This window comes from Diadema setosum, chromosome 17 (assembly GCF_964275005.1).
Source record: "Diadema setosum chromosome 17, eeDiaSeto1, whole genome shotgun sequence".
Lineage (NCBI taxonomy): Eukaryota > Metazoa > Echinodermata > Echinoidea > Diadematoida > Diadematidae > Diadema > Diadema setosum.
The window spans coordinates 982,414-1,007,935 of NC_092701.1; the positions used below are offsets into that span (position 1 = coordinate 982,414).

A 25,522-nucleotide genomic window follows, 5' to 3' on the forward strand; every position below is an offset into this window, starting at 1 on the left:
AATTTAATCAGTAGTGTAGCCCGTCTATATGTCAAAAATTCGACCTTGATTTTTTCCGAGAAAATGGGAAAAAATGAGTGTAATAAATATAAAAATAGTATCGCTATGTATTTTATTGAAAATCAGGTCACGTACTTTGGAGAGGTCAGAGAGCTTATAGTAATAATGTAGCCTTGAAAATAGGGAGGAGCGGGCAAATCAGACAGTGAGAAAGATAAAATTATGAATGTATCGATAAATCTATAGTATTGATGCTGAGTTGATAAAAAATTTGTTTTGACGGGATAAAGCCCGTAGAGCTGCTGGAGGAACGAGAGCAATGTGATGAAGAAATGTGCGGGTACGAAGTGTACACTGATGAGCGCCGGACATATCAGACAGTGACCGACGGTCATAGCAGACAGAGAGTGAAACAGTATATCATGACTGGACGAAGTCTAAGCGAGTGAAACAGTATCGTCTACTGTAAAATGTGAGGGTAAGAAGGGTACTCTGATGACGGACGGGCATATCAGACAGCGAGTGAATACAGAATATGACTGTCACGATAAACACGTAGTATGGAGGCAGAGTTAATAAACATTTGTTTTGAAAAGCAATAACTGTGAGGGTACGAAGTGTACTCTGATGAGGTCAGAAAACTGAGAGTAAAAATATGACATTGAAGAGGACGTAATGGTACAATAGGAGAGAAAGGAGATGTTTGATAGAAGAGTGAGCGAAAAATACTCCGATGAGGTCAGAAAACCGATAGTAAAAATATGTCCTCGAAGAGGAAGGAGTTGTCTGATAGAAGAGGGCTAATCAATATGCAAGAGTGAGCGAAAAGTGCACTGCTGAGGTCAGAAAACTTATGGTAAAAATATAACCTCGAAGCTGTTAAAAATAGAGGAAAACAATGCAAAATAAGCCGATTGTGATGAGCTCTGATACATTTATAAAGAGTGAACATGAACAACATCGATCATTCTACAGGTAAAATCAGTATTGCGATCTTTGTCTTGAACGTGTAGCAGTTTGAGTTAACTGAGAAAATGGCCTCTTACAGTTATTCTGATGCCAGTGCCTATGTGAATGATGAGGGTGATGTTGTTGGTGTTTCCAAGGGACGAAATGAGGACGGTGACAGTTCGGCATCAATGGTGAGTACATTATCGTGTTTTTTTTTTTCGATGGATATGTCTAACATAGATGATTTTAGAAAAGTTGATTGTCACAAAATTAAAATACAAATTAAGTATAGTTTATCACGTCTATCACTTAATTACAGTGTCGTAGGGACATACTGCATTATTATGAATCTACGTTTCCGTTCTTTTTTAGTTATTTGTATTCGTTTCATTACCGTTATTTTTTCATTATGTTTTTTTTTTTTTTTGTAGAATTCCTCCACGAGTTGATATGCTGGAAAGTCAACGACGTCACCATTTACTTTCGAGGAAGGAGCCATTCCCTTTCACTTGGGTTCAAAACGCTTTGTTGTAGTGAAAATTTATCAAGGCACTGTCTACGTGAACATTCGCGATTATTATCAAAATCATCTTGGCAAGAAGTGCGCGGCTTTGAGGGGTATTAACTTCACTGTGGAGCAGTGGGAAAAGATGCGCGATGAAATGTCTACGATTTCGCGTACGATTAACCAGTTGCAAAAAGAGGCCAAAGAGCAACAACTACAACAACAGAAGAAGAAGAGGGAGAACAGCAACTCCCATCCATATTCTCGCAGCACTTCTTGGCAAGGTCCCAATTATTATCATTAATGGTCTAACAGAACTCGAGCTTCTATTTTTACCCACCCCCTATAGAATGAATATCCGCTATCACTGCTGCTACTGCGAATAATAATAATAACAGTAATAATAATTTTTTTCGATAGGTCAAAGCTGAACTTACCCACCACAAGGAAATGAGAAGCATAAAACCATTGCCCGCTGCCAAACACGTGTCGGTAGATGAGATTCGGGAGATGGTGACATCGAAGAGGGCCAGTGAGACGAGCGGAAAGGACGAGAAGGAGATGGGGACAGATCAGGACGGTGAGAAAAGGAGGGAGAGATCAAACCTGACTGATATTCCCAGCGATATCCACTGCATCACCCGTACGACCTATGCCGGACCTTTCATCACAGCCAACAAAGTGATCATGAAAAAGATCAACGAACTTGTACTGGAGAAATGCTACGGTTGTCAAACGAATCATCCTAGTCAGAAACACCATGAGTGTCTTTGGTAAGACTGGGAAGCGAAGATAGACACATACATGGATTCAGCAATATCGCAACTGACGGAGTCGGAGTTCATAGAGAACTTGGACGCCATGTACGACATGGACAATTTGTGGGAGGATGAACGTTTGATAGTCCTGTGCGAGGCTGTGGAGTTTTATCACTTTTACTTGCGTACACCAGAGGTGGTGGAAGAACTATCGCAATACATAAAGTTACACTGCTAGTCACTTTTGGCACGAGTGTATGATAATGTTACATTATCGCGATGTACTATGCATTGAATAACAACAATAATTCAATTGCTTATCTGATCTGTCAATAACGCATTAAAATTGAAGCCGAGCAATCCAATTGGGATCGAATATGAAGAAGAACTACAGTCTCGACGTGTCATACTGTTAGTATTTTCTCGTCACATTAAAGGTTGAAAGAAAGAAAGAGAGAGAGGGAGAGAGAGAGAGAGAGAGAGAGGAGGGGAGGTAGAGAATGAGATTTTGTGGTTCCTTAGAAATTGCACTGATATATACAATATACATTGAATATATATATATATATATATATATATATATATATATATGTTTGTATGTACGAGTGTACAGTGTGATACGTTCAACTAACTATGCAAAAGAAATCTTGTGTGAGACCCTATTACACACACACACACACACACACACACACACAAATAATGGTTGATAGAGAGAGAGAGAGAGAGAGAGAAAGGAGGGGAGGTAGAGAATGAGTTTTCATGGCTCGTTAGAAATTGTACTGATACATATTGCTTACATGTACGAGTGTTCAGTGTGATTTAACTAATATATATATATATATATATATATATATACACATATATATACACATATATATTGCTTGCATGTACGAGTGTTCAGTGTGATACATTTAACTAATAATCCAAAAGGGTTCTGGTGTGCGATCCTATTACACACACACACACTCACACACAACCCTGAAAAATTGTAAAGTACGATAGCCCAGGGACATCGCCCTTTGCTTCTTCGAAATACAAAGTTCAAACGTCTCAGAGTGCACAAACAAGTTTTAAAAATAAGGGTATTACAGTAAGGTGACCGGCGGATGTCTCTTTGTCTTTCTTGAAAAACACAGCCCTCAAAAAAATTGTAAAGTACGATAGCCCATGGACCTCGCCCTTTGCTTCTTCGAAATACAAAGTTCAAACGTCTCAGAGTGAACAAACAAGTTTTAAAAATAAGTGTACTATAGTAAGATGATCGGCGAATGTCTCCTTTTCCTTCCATTAAAAAAAAACATCCTAAAAAAAAAGCTTACGCAATAGGATGTAAGAAGCTAGTACCATAATCATTGTACATATCGCCCCTTGCTCTGACCAGTATTAACATAATTTTGCGAGAAATGGAGTACAACCTTTCAACAAAAAAAAAATGGACAACAATCAAACCAGTGACGGAGCTCGTCGCTCCACCACCATCACCACCGCCACCGCCACCGCCGCCACCACCTTCACCTCAGCAGGGGAGAAAAACCCACCCCCCCCCCCAAAAAAAAAAAAAAATAAAAAAAAAAATGATCCAGGCCATATCCCCGAGGGGACTATGGCTTTTTCCCTCCTTTCCAGTGTTAATATTCCGGCACTGGAAGGACTAGCCAGGAATGGGGATGGGGACATCATCATCCCCTTAGAGCTCCTCATGACAATTCAGATCCCAGATGAGGAGGACTACATTTGGTAACTCTTCTTCATCACACACCACGTGAGTATACCCTTACCTTTGTTTTTTCCTATTTTTGTGCCTTGCATGTTCACTCGAATATAAATTGACAGTTCGCGGTCTGACGTATCATCATTATCATTCTAGCAGCATGGATTCCAATACATTTAACGAGAGACTGACAATATGCAATTCGCTTGACGATTTGAATGCATTGTTAATGGAATATGAACAATAACAGGGTAAGTGTCATACGTTCATTCATCCCTACAAGAAGGGTATGGTTTCTTGCGTGTTTGTGTCTGTGTCTTTGTGTTTTGTCAGCCATTCTCTATTTTTTTTTTCTTATCTTTATTTTTTTTCCTTCTTTTTTACCTTCACATATAGACCAACGTCTGCCACCAACACCACCACCACCATCACCATCACAACTCACATCACCCCTAGCGACCGAAGCCGGCCCCCGGAACAGCCAAACACATTTTCCACCGCTTTCCACCCAACCACCACTACCTGACATCTCCGCTGCTTCTGCCCAGCAAGGCGGCACCAACACCACCGCGGAGGAGGAGGAAAAGGAGGAGGAGGAGCACGAAGAGCAACAGCAGGAGGAGAAGGAGGAGGAGGAGGAGGAAGCAGATACACCCAGCACTTCTCACGAGTCGCCATCTCCCTCATACTTTCTTCGACGAGTGAGTCAAAGAACCAATAAGAAATTTAAAGCCAATGTTGTTGATTACACCGTCTCTTTTCCTACCCATAACGAACTGACGCCACTGATAGATGCCTTGCCGCGTGCCAGTAGTTTGTTTCAACGTATAGTAGATGATATGATAAGAGATGCTAGTGATGACGACATGATTCGACTCGTTTTTAATACTCCCAAGTTAGACAAGCCCGTAAGTCTTCCTTTTGTGAGAAAAGATCAACTAAGTCACGATGTGTTCATGCAAAAGTTAGAGGCAACCTTACAGTCCCACGAAGAAATAACCTTGGACGAAACGGTAGCTTTCAACGTGATACATATGGAAATGCCAGTAGGTGGTAAGAGGAATAGGAGAAAATGTTCAGATTACGATGAATTACTGAAAACCATGCGATGTGTGTTGCGCATTAATAATACTGACAATGATAGAATGTGTTATGCAAGAGCGATCGTGACCATGATAACCAAAATTGAAAATCACCCCCAAAAGCGATCTATTCAACTCGGTACTAGCTTACAGAGACAAATGGCTAGACAGTTGCACGAAGCTGCTGGTATACCCATCGAACAGTTGTGTGGTATTCCTGAAATTAAACGTTTCGAACAAACTCCCATGATGACCAATTACAGAGTAGTGGTTGTTTCCAGAAGAGCCTGTAACTACATCACCTATATTGGTCCCGAAGATAGAGATCATACGATTTTTCTTCTGCAGACAGACAATCACTATGATTTAATCACCTCCATGAAAGCCTTTTTGAACAAAAGCTACTATTGCGAGAAGTGTATGAAAGGCTACGATCACAGGCGCGAACACTCTTGCCAACGCATTTGCAAATTGTGTTACGGTTCGACTTGTCCCGCAGTTAGCCGAGCGGACGAATATGTAGAATGTCACAAATGTAATCGTAGATTGAAGAACGCTACTTGTTTGAGAAATCATGTCGAAAATAAAGTGTGCGAGACCATGTACAGGTGCGTGACGTGTGACAGAAATGTCAGCGTGGAACTCTTAAAAAAACACAAGCGCGAGCATGACTGTAGCAAGAAATTTTGCAAACACTGTCAAGGCTTTTTTCCGTTCAATCATCAGTGTTATGTCTCACCCGAACCCCTCGAGAAAAATAAACAAAAAAGTTATATTTTTTTTTTTTTGATTTCGAGTGCACTCAAGAGAGCGGGATACACGTGCCCAATTACTGCGTGGCCCAAATTACCTGTTTTGAATGTCGTGACCAAGCTATCGATACTCCTTGTACGCATTGTGGAGAAAAGAGACAATTCATTTTCAAAGGACCCACGACTGGCGATGATTTTTGTAAATGGTTGATAGACGAGCATTCCAACGTCATAGCAGTGGCCCACAATATGAAAGGGTATGATGGGATGTTTGTTCTTGATTATCTCTATCGCAATTGCATCATTCCCAAGATGATTTTGAGCGGTGCAAAGATCATGAGCATTGATATCTCCTTGAATGACATCAAGATCATCGACTCCCTCAATTTCTTACCAATGCCTCTGGCGACCATGCCCAAAACTTTCGGTATTGAAGAATTGCAAAAGGGATACTTTCCTCACTTTTTTAACCCGACCAAAAACCAGGCGTACACGGGTCCCCTACCCGATGTCAAATATTATGGTCCCGACTGTATGTCTTGCGCCAAAAGGCAAGAATTTTTGAAATGGTACGAGAGCGAGAAATCCAAGAACAAGGGATTTATCATGGCAGAACAATTACATGCATATTGCGTCAGCGATGTCGACATCCTGCGCAAATGTTGTATGCGCTTTCAGGACCTATTTTTTCAAGCTACCAACGGTGTCATCCCCTTTGAGAAAAGCATCACCATTTCCTCGGCCTGCCACTTTGTGTACAGGAGAAATTTTCTCAACGAGAATACCATTGCTGTTCTTCCCCCTAAAGGCTATAATCTCCGTTACAAGCACTCTAAAGTCTCAATAGAATGGCTAACTTACATGAGTGAGAAAGAGAATGCATACATACGTCATGCGAGGAATGAAGGGGAGGTAACGGTAGGTAGATACAGGGTAGATGGTTTTTGCGAAAGCAACAAAACTATCTATGAGTTCTACGGGTGCAAATATCATGGATGTCCCAAGTGTTACCAATTTGATACGCCTAGTCCAGATTATGAAGATAGGATTATGGGTGAATTATTTCTAGACACTCTGGCTAGAGAAGCGTACATTGTACAAATTATGAAGGAGTATCAAGTGGTCACCATGTGGGAATGCGATTGGCAGAGAATGAAAGACGAAAATCAGGTACCGCCCTACATCAAAACACTGTCCGGTATCGATGACTATGTACCACTTGACCCAAGAGAGGCTTTCACGGGAGGTAGAAGCAATGCTACTTGTACGATTGCAACGAACACGAAAAAAATCAAGTATGTGGACTTCACCTCTCTATATCCATGGGTTAATAAGTATGGTGTATATACCCCTTAGGACATCCCGAGGTAATTTCGAGCAATTTCAAACCTGTTTCCAACTATTTTGGTCTTATCCGATGTAAAATACTACCTCCAACTGACCTCTTTCATCCTGTTCTACCTAGTAAGATCAATGGTAAATTAATGTTTCCATTGTGTAGAACGTGCGCTGGAGATTACAATCAGCAAACCTGCCAACATTCTGACGAAGAGAGGATGTTACACGGTACTTGGGTTTCTATCGAACTGAATGAAGCCATAAGAAAGGGTTATGAAGTTAGCTCGATCGAATCTGTCTGGCATTTCCCCCGTAGAACGCAATATCAGAAATGCGAGGAGGAGGAGGAGGAGGGAGAAGAAGAAAGAGAGGTTTGGGTTGGGAAGCAATGCGATGAATCAAAAACTGGTTTATTCAGGTATTACGTAGATCAATTTTTGAAAATTAAACAGGAGTCCTCGGGGTGGCCAGATTGGTGTAAGTCAGAAGCCGATCGAGATAAATATATCGCGGATTATCTTCGTCACGAAGGTATAGCGTTAGATAAAGAAAACATCAAGAGAAATGAAGGCATGCGTGCGCTGGCGAAATTACAATTATGTTCATTTTGGGGTAGGTGGGGTATGAGAAATAACTTGACCAAAATAGAGATAACTCAGGATCCTGCAGTATTATACGAGTTTCTCACAGCGGGTGACAAGCAAATATTAGATTTAAACTTCGTTTCTGACGAATTGGTAGAAATAAGATGGCAAGTGGCGGAGGAATTTGAGGAACTATCTAAACAATCTAATGTGGTCATAGCTGCCTTCGCTTCCGCTCAGGCCAGGCTTAAGTTGTTTCATATCTTAGATCGTCTAGGAGATAGGGTGCTCTATTATGACACGGATAGCATCATTTATGTCGAAAGAGGTCATATTCCCGACGAATGGTCGCCTCCCTTGGGAGATTACCTCGGTGATCTTACTGATGAATTGGATGGTCGTTATATTGTGACTTTTGTGGCAGGGGGCCAAAATCTTACGCTTATCAATTGAACGATGGTAGTACTGTGTGCAAAATCAGAGGGATCACTCTAAATTACAAAAATTCCCAAGTCCTGAATTACGATGTCTTGAATCGCATGGTGAAAAAATTGAATACCAAAGAAACTTACAAAGTAACGGTCACCGATAATCATCACATCACGAGAGATATCAAAAGACAGCGCATTTTGTCTAAACCACTCAGCAAAGACTACCGCATTGTTTACAAGAGAGTCATTCAAGATAACCTGTTTACCGTGCCATACGGATGGGTTCCCCACGAATAATATAAATCATACCTCTTAACAACAAGAAAGGCCATTTCGGCGTATGCCTCTCAAGAATGATGAACGTGTCTGATTCTCGCGCACGGGTGAACGAGGGGGAGGAGGAGGTAATAGGGGAAGTGGAGTATCCGGTAGAACTCACGGAACGTGACATTTTGACAGTGAAGCGAAATATGCCTTGGAAATCAGTTTTTCTATCTGCTTTCCTAACCCTTCTTTTTGTAGTCACCTTTAGTTTAACTTATCATTCGGAAGAAAAAATCTTAAAACTCCTCCAAAATGGTGTAATTCCAGATACTGACCTCTTTAAGCCTTTACGTTAATTCTTTTTCAACGCATCGAGCATTTTGGTTTAGCTATTAAGACGCAACACTAAATAATGTCCATCTCATCAGAGTATAAAATAGACTGCGATGACACTAAACCGAGTTAGTTCAGACGCGATTTCTCGAAAGAAGAGGGGAAAAAAAACACTGTCATCGTCTTGTCGTTAAAATTCATTCATCCATTTACCTGCATAGTGGCAGGACCCACGGGGAGTGGTAAGACAGTATTTGTCCGGAAAATTCTAAACTCTCACCGCGAGATGATCGATCCGCCTTCAGAAAAGATAATATGTGACCCTGCACCTCAAAACAAACAAAACGTCGCCAGACATGAATTTTCAGTTAAGACCATATTCTGAAAGAGCAGACTTTAAGCTTTAAAATGATGCATAACTCAAAGCAAATGGACTCTCCTAACCTATCTAAATATTGGAAAGAAAGCACAAACTCAGGAAAAATGTGAACTGAGAAAAGAGGCTCTGAAGTACAGTGCCTATTCAAGCGCTTAATCTTTACCAAACCGTGCTGGATGTGCGATGAATGGGACAAAAAACAGGAAGTAAACCACCAGAGTAACAAGAATGAAAGGATTATCCGATTAAACTGAAATTAAGCATGCCTTATTAACACATTCTGTCCATAATTAATGCCAACTTTCAAAGCAGTAGCACTATCCTTTCAAAAGTTATTAGAGTTAAAAGTGAAGAGTGTGGACAAGGTTTTTAGGAAATGAAAAAGGGATTCCAAAGACACACCTAATCACACTCTTCTACCAAAATTGTTCGAGATAAACTGTTCAAAAAACACACTTTCCTGCCCGTTTTATGATACCAAATTTTAGCATAATGTAAAAGAAGACCCGCTCTTTCAGGAAATATGAAAAAGTCAAGTTCGGCTAGGTTGACCCATTTCACTTATTTTCAGTCCTCACGCAAAATCAGTGTGTGCGACTTTATGTTCGTTTTGAGGTGCACGGTCACATATGGTGTTACGGGGTTTATCAAAAAGCTTACGAAGAGATGATGCGAGAAATGCCTTTTGTACAGTTAATAGAAGGCATACCGAGCAATCTGGACGAGCTGATAGATCCAACATTTTGTAATCTTATTATCATAGATGATTTAATGTCGGAATGCGGTAATGACGCGCGAATCACCAATTTGTTCACTCGCGGTTCTCATCATCGCAACCTCTCCGTCATATTCATAGTACAAAATCCTTTTCACCAGGCCAAAGAACTCAGAACCATCAGTTTAAACAGTCATTATCTGATTGTGTTTAAGAACCCCAGAGATAAATTGCAAATTGCTCATCTAGGTAAACAACTATACCCGGGGCGTGGCAAATACTTGCAAGAAGCGTACCAAGATGCCACTCGTTATCCTTATGGATATTTGTTGATTGATCTAAAGCCCGAAACGCAGGAAGAGTATAGATTACGTAGTAAGATATTTCCTCCCGATTTGACCGTTGTGTACGTTTGTAAAACGTAAGATCAGAGAATTATTCTCTTTTGTGCATCACGATAATACGTGGTGGTTGATAGTGACTGGCAGGTAGCCATAAAATAGACGTTTGTAGCATTTTTGCGTCACTCTTTCAATATGTCTCGCAGATTAAAGAACCACTTGCCGGAGCTGCAAGTCTTGAATAAATGTAATTCTAAACAGAGAAAGGTTCTTTTAGAATACGCCAACAAACATCTCATTTTATGTCTATCCGAATGTTGCGCAAACTGCTTAAAAGGTAACGTTCAATTAACTAAGAGTCAGAAGAAGGCATTATCGCGGCACAAGAAAGAGCTGCGCTTCGTAGGTAACAAACGCAATGATTATAAAGCTCGAAAATCAATGTTAGTCCAGAGAGGAGGCTTTCTCACATCTCTGCTGGGACCTATTTTGTCAATGTTATTAAAATGATGTATTTTCTAATCAAAGTGATACTAATAGATTAAGTTTAAGGTGTCGAACGAGTGTATGATTGTCAGAATCGATTCTCTTTGTCAAACTTGTTGGTACTTGTCATGGCTAATAGTAGTAGTAGTAGTATGCAAAACACCAAGAAAATGGTATTGGTGCCTCACGATTTTGCTAGTTCTTTGCAAAAAGTATCTCCACAGCGTGAAACACCCACGGGTAAAGCTCTGTCTATGTTGGACGAGTCTATTCGTGATGTGCTAGAAAATCACGCCTTATCGGATAGAGAAAAATTGCAAAGATACAATGACATCTTGTATAGATACTTGCAATTGCAAAAGCAAAACAGTCGGAAGAAGCCGATCGAAGTGCTCTTAGGAGAGCGACACGCAGATACCCATGATCCGACATCTACAAAAGCACAGTCCGACAAATTGTCTGACCATCAATACGCTACCTTGAAGGAGGATGTGTGAAAGATTTTACCCCCCTCGGTAAAACATCGAGGGAGTTTGTTATTAGATCATTTACTGCAAAAGAAAGACAGCACCGACTGGCTGAATACAAATAGAGAGTTGATCGTTGGTGATTCCATTGTACCAGGCTCAAATGTAGTAGATCTAATATACGATGTCATGAGGGTACGCAATACGCACGAACCAGCGGGTTGGAAAGAATTTCTTAAAATTCTGATCAATACCAATACGCCCGAATCACTTATTGTCAATACGGCACGACGCAACGCAATGCACGATATGAAAATTAAAGGGTTCATACCTACGTCTGTAGACAAGAGGGTTACTAAGGAAGGGTCTAAGAGCGCAAGCTCAATGATAATGATGACTACACGTGCAAAGAAAAAAAAGAAGAGAACTCTACCTTTCAAGTGGGAAAGTCTCTGAATTATTGTGACCTAATGCATTGAGATTTGAGAGAAATGTGTTTATGATAATGAATAGTATAGTATTTTTCTTGACGATAAATGTCTAAGCTAATGTTACTGAATACGTTGATACATCAAGACAATTGTTGAATGTGTATTGTGTTATATCATTTTTATATTATCTTTCTCGTCTTAACCCTACTGTGTCTCGGTAGAATAAGAGGAAACGAATGGCCATGGTAGGTCACACATATTGATACCATACATGTATCGCAACGTTTTTATGCTCCTTCGCCGTGTATTGTTAGGTGTAATGTTTTGCTATAGGATAGATTACAATTGATGCCTTACATGCATCGAAACGATTTAACGAGAGTACAACGGTACCTATTGACTTTTATGACACTTGTGTACGATCGTCAAGTTTTTATGTGAAGACGACTGATTTCTTTTTTTTTTCTTCAGCCTACCCGATGGTACTGTGAAATGACGTTGGCAATGATTATCATAATCATACTTTATGCATTCACTGTATGTTACAATACATAACGAACTTCTACGTAAGACGTGTACACGTGAATTCAAGCAACATGAAGACAAATGTATATGAATTGTAAACGCTTCATTTATTTATTGAGACCACAATCGTGTATTATAGTCAAACATGTACAGACAATAAATCTACCATGTACAGCGTATAGAACTTTGCAACTGTATCATTCTTGTCCGAGTCTATGCTACACATTCTATAATCTTATAGACTAAGCTGGAATAATTCCCACAACCGAGGTTTTGCATGTTTGCGTGTGTGTGTGTGTGTGTGTGTTAGTGTGTGTTGATTAATACGGTTAGACTAATACATTATAAACGTGTAGCTTATGTGAAGTTGTGTGTGCGTGTGTGTGTGTGTGTGCTGATTTGGTTAGGTTAATACATTATAGCGTACAAAAATGTACATTTACTATATATATATATATATATATATATATATATATAATATATTAATTTTAACATGCAACACCATAAACTCTATAAGATAAAAAATAACTATACAAATAGTCTTCAGGTTATAACATTCACGCCGTAATTCTTAATAATATCAACTATCAAAGAGACAGAGCTATACATCATACATTTTGAGCATACAATATCTACGCCTGACTTTATGGCACCTATGTACATAAGAATCTTAGTAATATAATCAGAAGATACATAGCGTAATATACCTACGTGTGTGTGTGTGTGTGTGTGTGTGTATTTGAGATTTTATTTTCTTGACAAGACAGTACGATTTATATTCTACGAATATACTTCTTACTGATACCTTCATATCAGACAATGACATTATTCTACACGCGTGTGTCATTGCTAACAGAATGCAAGTTACTATATCACGGACAGTTAAATAGGATCAAGTCACGTCACGACAGTAATCATTACAGTGTACAAGACGACACAGGGAGAGAGAGAGAGAGAGAGAGAGAGAGCTATATCTTATACGTACAAACTACGAACATATGAACAGCATCGCGGTACTTATGAGGGTACCAAAGACAACACGCTTCGACAGGTTGTTATGTAACAGTATAGTCAGACACCTAATTACTACGGCATGCTTCGACGTACCACGTTAGAACCAGCATATCTTTCATAGCATAGCATCTATTTCAACATCCACGACTTTGCTATTTGATTGTACAGAAAATTCGCATCTACCAGTGGTGGCGGAGAGTGTAAATGATTGTTGATGTAATGGTACACTCTCTGATCATTCTGCCCCCGTGTGCGAGAATTAAATTCAGACAAAATGCTACTCATCGAATCACCTCTGGCTCTACGTATAAGATAATAAAGACAGTACTGCCCGCACACTGTAGACCAGCTGGATTGTAGCGATTTTCTATTGTACGTCCACACATCGGCATTGGCATTCAAAAACTTGGTAAAGTAGGGCGAACATAAAGTAGGGTGTCTACCATATGAATCAAAAAATTCACCACGCCCTCTACTGTCGATGTAAATAGCAATCCAATGAGAACCTATTTCTCTGTGACCATCTACATTCGCAATCAATGACACGGTTTTTTTTTTTTTTTTTCTCAGCCTCTCTTCTTCTTTTTCTTCCATTCCTTCTTCTTCTCGTTGCTAAAACTGGTAATTTATCGGCGGGAAATACACCAACAAAAGTCCCGTTTAGTTTTGGTTCTTTCTGAACAACTCCCAAGAGTTCACGCGTGTTCATCTCGACAGATATCTAATTACCATAGTCGAGAGTGACATTACGATTACGATCAACTTCTAAGATAGATTCAAATTCGGAATAAACGACGACATTCACAGTTTCGGACAGGGGAGAAGCGAAAGTCAATTCCAGTCGAACTGATCCGGAAGTCTTGGGTTGAAAGTAATCGTCGGTCGACAGATCTGGGGTCAAATCAAAGGCGTAGAGGGCGTATCCCTGGCGTATCCCTTTCCGTAGTCGTCTCTAGTGATATGATTTCCCTTGTCGTGAAACATACTATTGGTACCAGAAAACAGAGTCTGATAGGCCAAGATGTAATTGGGGGAAGATCCAGTAAACTGAGGACGGAGCGGTTTCCACGGTACTTGTTCTGAATTAGCATACAACGCTATGTAATTCAGGTCATAATGATGAAAATTTAAGGGATTTCTGGCGTAAGATCCATTGTAAGCCGTGTTACTGACACAACCAATCACCATTCGCTTGGGAATCTGTCCTATAACCAGGCTCTCTCGGGTAAAAGACAACTGTCCTTTGGGAATAGAAAAAGACGTTGTCACGACTCGTCTGATGGGATACTTTGCCGTTTCCGTTTCCAATGTTTTAGCGTGCAGTAGCGATGTGGTCGGGCTCAATTTCACGCGTCTTACCAAGAGACTGGCTTCGGTGATTTTGACTTTGTAGCTTGCTTCAGGGGTAGACGACATGAGACTAAATGCGTTCTTGCTGCGATGAAGTTTGAATTTAATGTCCACCCCTCCCATAATCAACCGATCTTGGAACGATGCATCCACGTGTAGCCTTCCTACCATGTCTACCGTTTTAGACAATTTGGTAAACTCATGGCGTTTATTCAGCCCTTCGTTGGTATTACTCGAGGCCAGAGGGTCATTGATTTCCATATATCCCGCCGTGTCTTTGTAAAACAAGGACGAAGTTAGCTGCGACAATTTTGCATCACGACCGTAGGTGAGAAGATTTTCGAACATAGCTCTATAAGGATAGGTGTTCGTGGAAGGGGTGATGAGTGTATCGTTGAACATCACATCTACCTCGCTGAAGAGCGAATGTAGAAAAAGATTGACTGGTGCTACAGAGGATTCATCGGTGAGGGCGGTACCATCCGCATTAACAACTTTCGCCTTGAGATGTAGCAGCGTTTGAGAAAGATCGGTATACTCTTCCGGCGAACTTTGCAGATGAATTGTATGGGCGTGGCATCGGCTATGCTCGTCACAGGGAAGAACTCGACCCATTTTCCTTGCTCTATGGTCGTCTGAGTCGGGGGGATGCTGAACAGGTCAATTTCAGATTTAGAACAGTCGCACGATAACTTGTGTAGCTTTTCCATTATGCCCTCAACTTTAGCTCTCACTCTCTGTCTTCGGTTAAAAATAGCAATAGAGTGATCAGGACCGATCAAAAATATCGTTGCTTCTTTTCACCGGTCGAGAGCCAGTGTAAATGAATGCCTTCTTCTTACGTCTGGTCTTTTTATTCACTTTCTTGTCATTCTTCTTCTTCGTCTTTCTTTTCACAGGAGGTGCGTTCATACTCTCGACCAATCGACGTTTATTTTTTTTTTTCGCTTGTGCGGCTGAAGCAATTTTCAAACTTTTTCCCGCCATGACATCTTGAGCTACATTAACACCTGTTTGCAACGCTCTTTTCCCCAAGTACTTTGTACCAGCTTTCAGGAGTGGTACGACCGATTTCCAGATACCTTTAAGCATACTTCCCAGCCCATATCCCCGTTGCACTCTCGCCCCTCGAAAATAGGGCAGAGATCCACTCCCATACTGGGGATGAGACCACACTTGTTCTCGATGGGGCGGCATTACACCGTTAATGTAGATAACGACAAGCTCTAAAATGGAGTTTAATTACCAACTTTCCGGACTGAAATGGCACTTTTTCCCCAAAGTCACTTCTTATATCAACTTGTATAGTGTCTATGTATTTTGATTTTACGGGCAGATAGTGAGGGGTTTGGTAAGTAAACGTGACGATCTCACCGGCCCTTCTGTGGGGAACGGGAACAATTCTCAGGAGAGGGGCACTGATGTCACCCACGGGCTGATTGCAAATCACGTCCGTATACAGACAAAGTGTATTGATCCCTCCATTCACGTTCGGAGAAAAAGGCGCCTGTGCGTGACCGCGAATGATGCCGCGGGGAAAACCCAACAGGTAACCTAATCCCTCACTTAACTGTATGGCGCTGACTTGATCGAAATCAAAAATAACTTTGCCCGAGCTCGAATCGCGTTGTACAGTGAAGTTGTTACGAAATCGTTCAGGTAGAGCAGCTGTCACTGCCTCGCATATACTACCTATATCTTTGTAATGTCCTTCAGGTATAACACAATGACTGACCACCTCTTCGGACAGTAGAAATTGAAATGTGTTGTTCGTAATATTCACGTTATACCAAGAATAGGGATAAATTATTTCCACCAATGCCACCTCCCACTGCGCGTGAAATATGAGCGGCGCGGCCAATTTAGTCTTAAAACTGGTGACTGTATTATCCGGAAAATAATCGAGCGAACTATTACTGGGTAGAGTCACGTAAAATTGTTCCTCGCCTTCCATACTGATTCTTTCGTCAAAACGATGCCCTCCCTCAATTGCGATAGGTTTTATCGATGTTATCTACCCAAGCATTAAACGTCTCTGGATAGCCTAGAAATTTCACGAAATATTCAGTTTTACCCCCTCGCTTTCGCCGTCTCAGTATCTTTTCCACCCTATACATGTCTGCCTTGTCCTTACGCACCCTCTGCAATTCAGGTTCGTAAAATGTACCTTTCAATTGTTCGTTATTATCATCGGTTAAATGATAGACAGGTAAATCACGATGTTTACGACCAGACACTGTGTACACTTCCTCTGTCCAGTTGGGGAGGTACCCCTTTTCAAAAGCTCGTTTCATCTTACTGATGCGTACTCTTTCACCTTTTTCGTAGCGAGGTCTGTTTTGTTTACGTAATGCCCATGATTGATCACCATACAATCGCTGCCGGATGAAACCTTCATTTTTCTTGGTGACGAGCACAGGTTTTGTTTTGATCGAACGGTGCTGGGCATTATTGTAGGCTCGGAGGAGTTTCGGGAGTATGCGGGTATACTTCAACGTGTTGGAGTGAGTAAAATATTTCCACATCTTTTCTTTCAACGTTCTGTTAAAACGTTCGACGACACTAGCCTTGGTTTCGTTTTCAGTTGTAAAATCTCAATGTCTTTCTCTTTCAAGAAGGTTTGAAATATTCTGTTGGTAAATTCAGTGCCTTTGTCCGTTTGAATCTTTAGCGGAGACATCTGCGTATTTGTTTCCTACTTAAGCGATATCGGCCATCTTCTCGCACGAACTTGTACAATTCTTCTACCCCGCCAAAACTGGCTTCGTGTTCTGGATTGAAATAAATGTCATTCAGATATCGATTCATGTTCTCTCGTGTCACTCTCAACGTGTCAGTGCGAGCACGTCCACAATACCTATATACTCCCACAAAAACAAATGTTTATCAACTCTGCCTCAATACTACGTATTTATCGTGACAGTCATATTCTGTATTCAGTCGCTGTCTGATATGTCCCATCGGTCATCAGAGTACACTTCTTACCCTCACATTTCACAGTAGACGATACTGTTTCACTCGCTTAGACTTCGTCCAGTCATGATATACTGTTTCACTGGCTGTCTGCTATGACCGTCGGTCACTGTCTGATATTTCCGGCGCTCATCAGTGCACACTTCGTACCCGCACATTTCTTCATCACATTGCTCTCGTTCCTCCAGCAGCTCTACGGGCTTTATCCCGTCAAAACAAATTTTTTATCAACTCAGCATCAATACTATAGATTTATCGATATATTCATAATTTCATTTTTCTCACTGTCTGATTTGCCCGCTCCTCCCTATTTTCAAGGCTACATTATTACTATAAGCTCTCTGACCTCTCCAAAGTACGTGACTTGATTTTCAACAAAATACATAGCGATACTATTTTTATATTTATTACACTCATTTTTCCCATTTTCTCGGAAAAATCAAGGTCGAATTTTTGACATATAGACGGGCTACACTACTTTAATCGGTAAGCATCAGATCACGGTTCTAATTTTTGGTTTAAATCTTTCATTTGAATACCTGAATATGGACCCAAGTTTTTTAGTAAAAAAAGAAATCATTTGATAATTTCCTAATGTTTTTAGTTTAGTCAGTTAGTGGAATGGTATCTATACAAACTTAAATGTACGACATTAATTTGACTGATTAGCAATCTTTGCGTGAGTTCGTAAAGAGTTTCCAAACACGTTAACCAAATTTGGACTTGTTGTTTTTATATTCAGGTATTCTTTTTAAAACTACTTCTCTTGAATACCAATGCCTCTGCAAAGAATGTTATAATAACAATACATTACTTACAGTCAACAGTCAAGAAAGTGGAATTCCTTAAGGCATCAACATTCGTCAGCAACACATCACAGTGATAGAGACCCTCATCAACAACCTTCAAGCTGGTGACGACGAGGCTGAAGTTCCTGTCGATGTCGAACCGTCCCTCCCTGCTCTCAAAGTTTCCGTCGAAGAAAGCAGCCTTGATCGTCGGCGGTTGCTGATCCAAGTCGCTCTCTTTGGCCCAGTACACAGCGGAAGGCTCCTCCGGAATGACACATGGCAGTCGGATGTCCTCCCCTTTCCATCCCCGGCCGTTGGGCGCAGTGCCTATCACTGAGGCTGGATAGCATTTATTGAAAGTGTGAGTAAAGAACGCGTGTCACCGCAAATGAATGGATAATGTATATTCTTCAATAGTTATTCCATTCATTTTACCTTGTAATCTGAGCGAAGTGGCAATGGCAGATAATTGCAATCACTGGAAGCCGAGATTATGTTACGAAACACTACGTCGAGTGCTTATCTGAAAACTTTATACTTATCTCCTATACACATTGTAGTCTTCTCTTGTCTATATTCATAAATCATAATGTTAGAAGTAAAAAAAAAAATATATTAATGACGGAAAACGCGTGAAAAGAATAAAAAAGTTACCCTCTTCTTACCAGGGTGATCACAACATATATCATAATTACAAATGAAACTTTGTATCACAATAACAAGTTCAGCAATGATGTAATGGACAAAAACACTGTGTCTGCAGGTATTTCTGCCAGACTGGTACCAAGTCAAACATCAGGGAATGGAATCGCTGCACCCTCATTGATATAAACATAACGTTCCGACTGAAAGGTGTTGTTGATGTGTGTGTGTGTGTGTGTGTGTGTGTGTGTGTGAATGTGTGTTTTATTTAGCCTTTATGAGTATCCAGACTCAGGCTTAAGTATACTACTTGCTTTGGTTGTGGTCAGTATTGCTTAAAATCTGGAAGGACATGAAATAGGTCCTAGCTTGAAGTTGCGCTAAATTGAGCATTTAAATTCGAATAACTTCATGTCCGAGGCATCCTAAGGGATGGTTCCTGGAAAGGCGTGATGGGAGAAAACACCAAATGTTCATGTTAGGACGAAAAATAAATCGAGAAATTTCGAAATGTTATAGATTCGGGGATGAAATTTATGCTATTGATCATTTTGCCATCTTACCTCTTTTCTTGTTAAAAGTGCACAGAGCTTATTAATTATAAAATCAGAGGTTTCCTGTTGGCCCTCTACCTAAACTTTACTCGAATACCTATAAGTACAACTTTAGATAGTTTGATGTAATATAAGAGACAGCAGTGAAAAAAAAAAAACCCTCAAAATTGGTGATTGCAACTCCTTGTTTTCCTAGGTTGGCCTTTGCAGACTTAGAATACAATGTGCCGCGAAATACCTTAATCATTCAAGTAATTATAGTACCCTAATATACTACATCGAGGAAATATCACCATGTTTGAGTGTGGAGGATGAATTTAGCCCTCTTTTTCATGAAGTCTGCTTGGTTCAACTTCCACCCACTCACTTCTCTGTTGATAATAACTGGTTGAGACTACCGTGAATAATATTACCTGCACGTGAAGCGTTTTCAACTTTTCAAGTTTTCAGCTTTGCATCACATTTTAAAATCTTTTCATCACATTGTTTGCAAACCTACCATTACAGGTGATTTTGTTACGCAACTTTCAAATAAATAACTGTTGCTCAGTTTTATAGAAAAAAAAAGGGGGCTAAGAGGCGTGCAACCTGAAAGAGTTGGTGAAGAAGTAACAGTGAATATCCGCTGATAACAGCCGTGTCGTAAGCCTGAATGGAAAACAAACTGCGACATAAGGCCAGCGACACAGATTTGAAATGCCTTCAAAACATATAACACACTCATCATTAACGATGCTTGTATCCCTAATGCAAAGAACACAGTGCCCCATAGTGTTTTCACAGTGTGTTCACAGTGTGTTCATAATTTGTAGCCGACTATGTGAAAACGGTACGAATTTAACAGTGTGAAAATGATTTCACACTGTGGTGTGGTTTTCACGGAGTGTTCATAATAGTAATGCTTTGTTTCACCTCTTGAATTGATGACTCGCATTGTGCTCACACTATTAAAACGCTCGACTTCGCGGCTATAAGCATGCAGGCTGCAGCACGATCGTCGAGGCTATAAGCATGGTGATCTGAATAATCGTGTATGACAGTAAGCTTCTAGAGAATGCCCAACTTTGGTCCAAACCGTGACAAAAACGGGAGCGCAAGGAATAAGATAAAACGTTACGATGGCAACGCAGTTTCCACACATTCGAAACATGATGCCTGTTTCCCCCTTTTTCCAAAGAGCAATATGTGCCACCAAATGGCATGAGTATCCCTACAAAACAGTATGACAGTAAGCTTCTAGAGAATGCCCAGCCTTCGTCCAAACCCGGAAAAAACCGAAAGCGCAAGGAATGAGATGAAACGTTACTATGGCAACGCAGTTTCCACACATTCGAAACATGATGCCTGTTTCCCCCTTGTTCCAAAGAGCAGTATGTGCCACCAAATGGCATGAGTATCCCTACAAAACATTAGGAAGTAGTTTGTTCCAAGTATTTTGTCCTCGTTTATTTTCATGATATTTGGTTACCAAAGCAACACAGTTTCGAACTCATTGAAAAAAAAAAAAAATCTTCACCACCACGCCAATGTATGTGTACCAACGTTCGTGAGCATTTTGCTTGAAACAATAAAGAAATTCTGCGATCCACAATATTTTCAAGATTTATTGCCATAGTTTGCTGTTAACAAGTTACCGTAACGTGTCGTTCCCATAACACATTTCGAAATATGACTTGCATATTTTCATCCCTTCACTAATATCTGTGTGCCAAGCTTCGTAAGCATTTGTGACCCGCTACAACAAAATGGTCCTAAAGTCGCGCACGGTCGAAGCTGTGAAAATCGAGGTTGAAGTCAGAGCATCAAAATTGGTCAAAACTCACGATTTTCTGAATTTTGAAGCAAAATGACGAAAGGAAAGACCAAAAAATAGCGTTTACTTGGCCATGTTTTTTTTTTTTTTGGCATTTTAACGAAGCAGAAACTGGTTCGAACATTTGGATCGAGCGCCACACATAGGCTCCGCCCCTAACAACGACCAGAGTGATCTCATTGGTCAGTTTGCTGCTTGCCGCTTACCGAAGCGTGAAGCTCGCACACTACCCAGTCGACTGGTGCGTGCTGGCGGGGTTCGCTATGCCCAACCGCTTCTCCTGGCATCCTGGTCACTGATTGATCGGTGAGGAGACCGCCGACGCTGTGTTTGAATGAGCATTTCGGGGGTTGCTAGGGCTTACCTTCCATTGTCCGGAGGTGAATACTGACTTGCGTGTCCCTTGATCGTGATTGCGTCGCAAGGAGAACTTTTCGGGCGCTTTTCTAGAAACAGTGATTTCTCAGACGTCTCGACATGCTCTCTTTTAAACATCGATATCTCCGCAGCCGATTATTTTTATAAGATGTGTTATATATCAATTGAAAGCAGAAAAATTAGGGAATTGTATCATGTAATTTTCAAATAGTCAACCTCGCCTGACTTTAGGATCATTTTGTTGTAGCGGGTCACATTTTACTTGAAAATTTTTCTCGATAATTCGCCGTACAGTATGCTGTTACTATGGCAACGCAGTTTATAAGCCACCAAAGAATGTGACTTGCACATTAACGAAAAGCCAAAGTGTCCGCAAAATTTTAGGATCATTGCTCGAAAGATGCGGAAGTACCATTCCGTGATTTATGGCCAAAATATGCCGTCACCATGGCAGTGTAGTTTCCAATATAATTCCTTCATGAGCATTGATAAAAAAGTGAGAAGACTTGCAACGCCCCGATTTTATACCACGAGAGGTAGACATATCGGCTTTTGCAACAAAACGAGAAATGAATTTATCGGTCCAGCAAAACACATAGAAAAGTAAAACATTTCAAATTCTCTTCTTTGTGTAGGTTTCTGAAAACAAAACATTCTATTTCGTAGGTAACCGACATTCATATATGTGACCCTGCATCTGAAAACAAACAAAAAGTCGCCAGACATGGATTTTTAGTTAAAAGCGGATTCTGAAAAAGCAGACTCTAAGCTTTAAAATGATGTATAACTCAATTCAAATGGACACTCCTAACCTATCTAAATATTGGAAAGAAAGGACACACTCTGGAAAGTGTGAACTGAGAAAACTGGCTCTGAAGTACAAGGTGTATTTAAGTGCTTAATATTTAATCTATGCTAGCTGTGGGATGAATTGAACAAAAAACAGGATGTTTTACCACGGGAGCAACAACAATGAAGGAATTATTAAATTAAGCTGAGATTAAACATGCTTCATTAGCACATTCTGTACATGATTAATGCCAACTTTCAAGGCAGTAGCATTATTCTCTATAAAGTTATTGGAATTGAAAGTGAAGTGTATGGCTAGGGGTTTTAAGTAAATGGGAAGAGGGTTCTATATAAAGAAACAACTAATCACACTATTCCACTAAAAGTGTTTGAGAAAAACTGCTGAAAACACAAGTTCCTGTTCGTTTTATGATCCCAAACTTTATATGATATATAAAAAGACTTGCTCATTCAGAAAATATGAAAAACTTAAGATAGGTTAGGTTAACCCATTTCAACTACCTGTATTTTCAGTCTTCACACAAAATCACTGTGTGCGACTTTTTGTTCATTTTGTGGTGCACGGTCACATATGATGTCTACATCATTCGCGCTCTACGCCAATAGAGTGTAACGAAAATTCGTAGTTTAAAAGAATAGAAAACGGACTTATCGGTTTTTGTGAGCAAATTCTTCGAAACGTTTCCATTGCATAAACCCGTTAACGTTCTGTCGAACTGATAAAAACACCTGTTCTTACCGACGAGAAAACATTCCGACATTCATAATTATGCATTTATCAGGACTCCAGCTATACTGGGTGTCCTCAAAAAAGCGGAACGGTGGATTTTGAGTGCCTTGCGTTCTAAAAGTGATATATTTTTTGTATCATTAGAAAGAACATCTTCCGCAAAAGACCATGATACCAAAATCATTAAATTTGGTTCAGTACTTTTTATTCTACGCCAATTTCTGTAAGTGCAGACATTTTCTATTTTTGTGCGACTTATGAGATAACAATTTTGGTGCGACACGCGTTCCATAAGGTGAATTATGTACATGTAAGTTGATTGGAGACATGGAAGAGCGTGAAATGTTTTGCTCATTCAGTGTCTTGTAGTGCCTCAATGTATTATGTCATTCACATATACATTTTGTGTCATAGTATTTCATTTCAACAGGACACAGACATCCGAGCATCATAATGCATAAATAATATAAACGTATTACAAACTGTATGTGCAAATACATTAAAGCATAGAATAGAGACACAACTACTGATTAGAAGAAACAAAACAGAGCAAAAGTAGAAACAGCTATTATTTATACAAATAGAAAAAAAAGAACTCTACTAAGATTTACTCATATCGGGTAGACGAGAAAGGGAGTATGAAATCATTATGATGTTAAACACAAATCTAATCTCCTTTTATAACCGCTAAGGGTTGGTTGTTGTTTATAATGCATGTTGACAATGTATTCCATATTTTTGGACCTTGATAATTAAATTTCCTTTGCCTTAAGCTGGTTTTGACTTATGGTTCTAACCCTAATATCAATTTTTTATTTCTTAGATTGTAATAAAATGATTTCAAGTCAAACATCTCACATATATTCATAGCGGTTAAATCATTATCGACTTTATACATTATGTACAAATTACATGTATGTTGTTCAAATTTATGAAGTTCTTCCGTCGAGATGTTTTCATTGCAACTGATTGAAAAATTGCCCTACATCGACGTAAATAAGCACTGAATGATCAGGAGGTCGTGGGTTCGAATCCTGCTCGAGTATGTACGTCCATGATTTTTATCATGGCTACTACTAAAACACTGATAAATTCAGTGCTTATTTACGTCGATGTAGGGCAATTTGTCAATCAGTTGCAATGAAAACATCTCGACGGAAGAACTTCATAAATTTGAATAACAAAGCAGTACCCGCTGCATGCTATAAGGATTAGAACCAACACTTGCTGTCGGGCGAAAGCTCGGTGGTCTAATGGAGATGACGCCTGTTCGGTGATCAGGAGGTCGTGGGTTCGAATCCTGCTCGAATATGTACGCCCATGATTTTTATCATGGCTACTACTAAAACACTGATCAATTCAGTGCTTATTTACGTCGATGTAGGGCAATTTGTCAATCAGTTGCAATACATGTATGTTGTTTCCTCTCATCTCAGGTGTCGGATTTGTAAGTACGAATCAGCTGAATATCTCAAATTCACCCGCAACAATTTTTTTCTAGAGAATGATTTTGGAGACCTTGAAGACGTTGAATATAACTTTGATTTATATTTGACCATACAACATCTCAATAATCAAGATTACTTTGAATGACTGCTAGATATAGACCTAATTGCCGTTTCGACTGATATAAAAATGTCTCATTCTTGTTAACACTTAAAAGTTTTAAACAAAACTTTTTTTCAAAAATACTTTTGATGATATTGCCAGAATCGACTGACTGATCAATATACACTTCAAGATATTTACAATAGGGAACTTGCGTATTACCTCCGTCATGAGAGAAGGTAATGTTTTGATCGGCGTTGGTTTGATTGGTTGTTTGTCCGTGTGCAAAATAACTCAAAAAGTGGTGAACGGATTTCAATGAAACCTACAGAAACGGTTAGGTATGACACTTGAAATAGAATATCAAATTTTCGTAGTGATCTGGATTTTTTTTAAGGTTATATTAAGTGTTTTCGATACTTTGACAGGTAGGTTCAATGAGCTTGGGAGTTCAAGCTGCGCATTTTTTTAGGTTTACGTACACGCAAAACGTGTGTTCTCTTCACTAGTAACCGTCAAAAGGTGATCAAGCGCGCCGCCCAACTGGAAGTTGATGACGTACCAAGAAGGCTTATAATTGAGAAATCGGGCGATTTTAAGCAATCATACGTATAGGAGAAAATCAGTAATCTCTGCGGAAGAACAAAATCCGGAATAGAAAAACAGATTAATGAGCCGCTTGGCGGACGGCCGTGATAAGGCAAAGGAACGTAACTCAAAATTTGGGCATTTTGAGTTATGAGCATATGGCTCCAAGATAAAATGCGCTCTCTTTAATGGTGAATGTCTCAATTTTCAAATGTTTACCATTTCAGAGATAAAAAGCGTATCTTACACACCTTTTTCACAACTTTGCCGTTTCCAGC

General features: G+C 39.9%; 1 protein-coding gene across 1 annotated transcript in view; it reads right to left on the reverse strand.

The window, feature by feature from the left end:
* The window catches only part of LOC140241087 (uncharacterized), a 105,874-nt gene extending 85,563 nt beyond the window's left edge, over positions 1-20,311 (reverse strand). The window contains exons 1-2 of the mRNA XM_072320853.1: positions 20,290-20,311; positions 18,209-18,520 (exon numbers count right to left, since the gene is read on the reverse strand). Coding sequence (XP_072176954.1) covers positions 18,209-18,520; positions 20,290-20,311 — 334 coding nt within the window. The remainder of the gene's footprint in view (positions 1-18,208; positions 18,521-20,289) is intronic.
* Between the last annotated feature and the right edge of the window lie 5,211 nt (positions 20,312-25,522).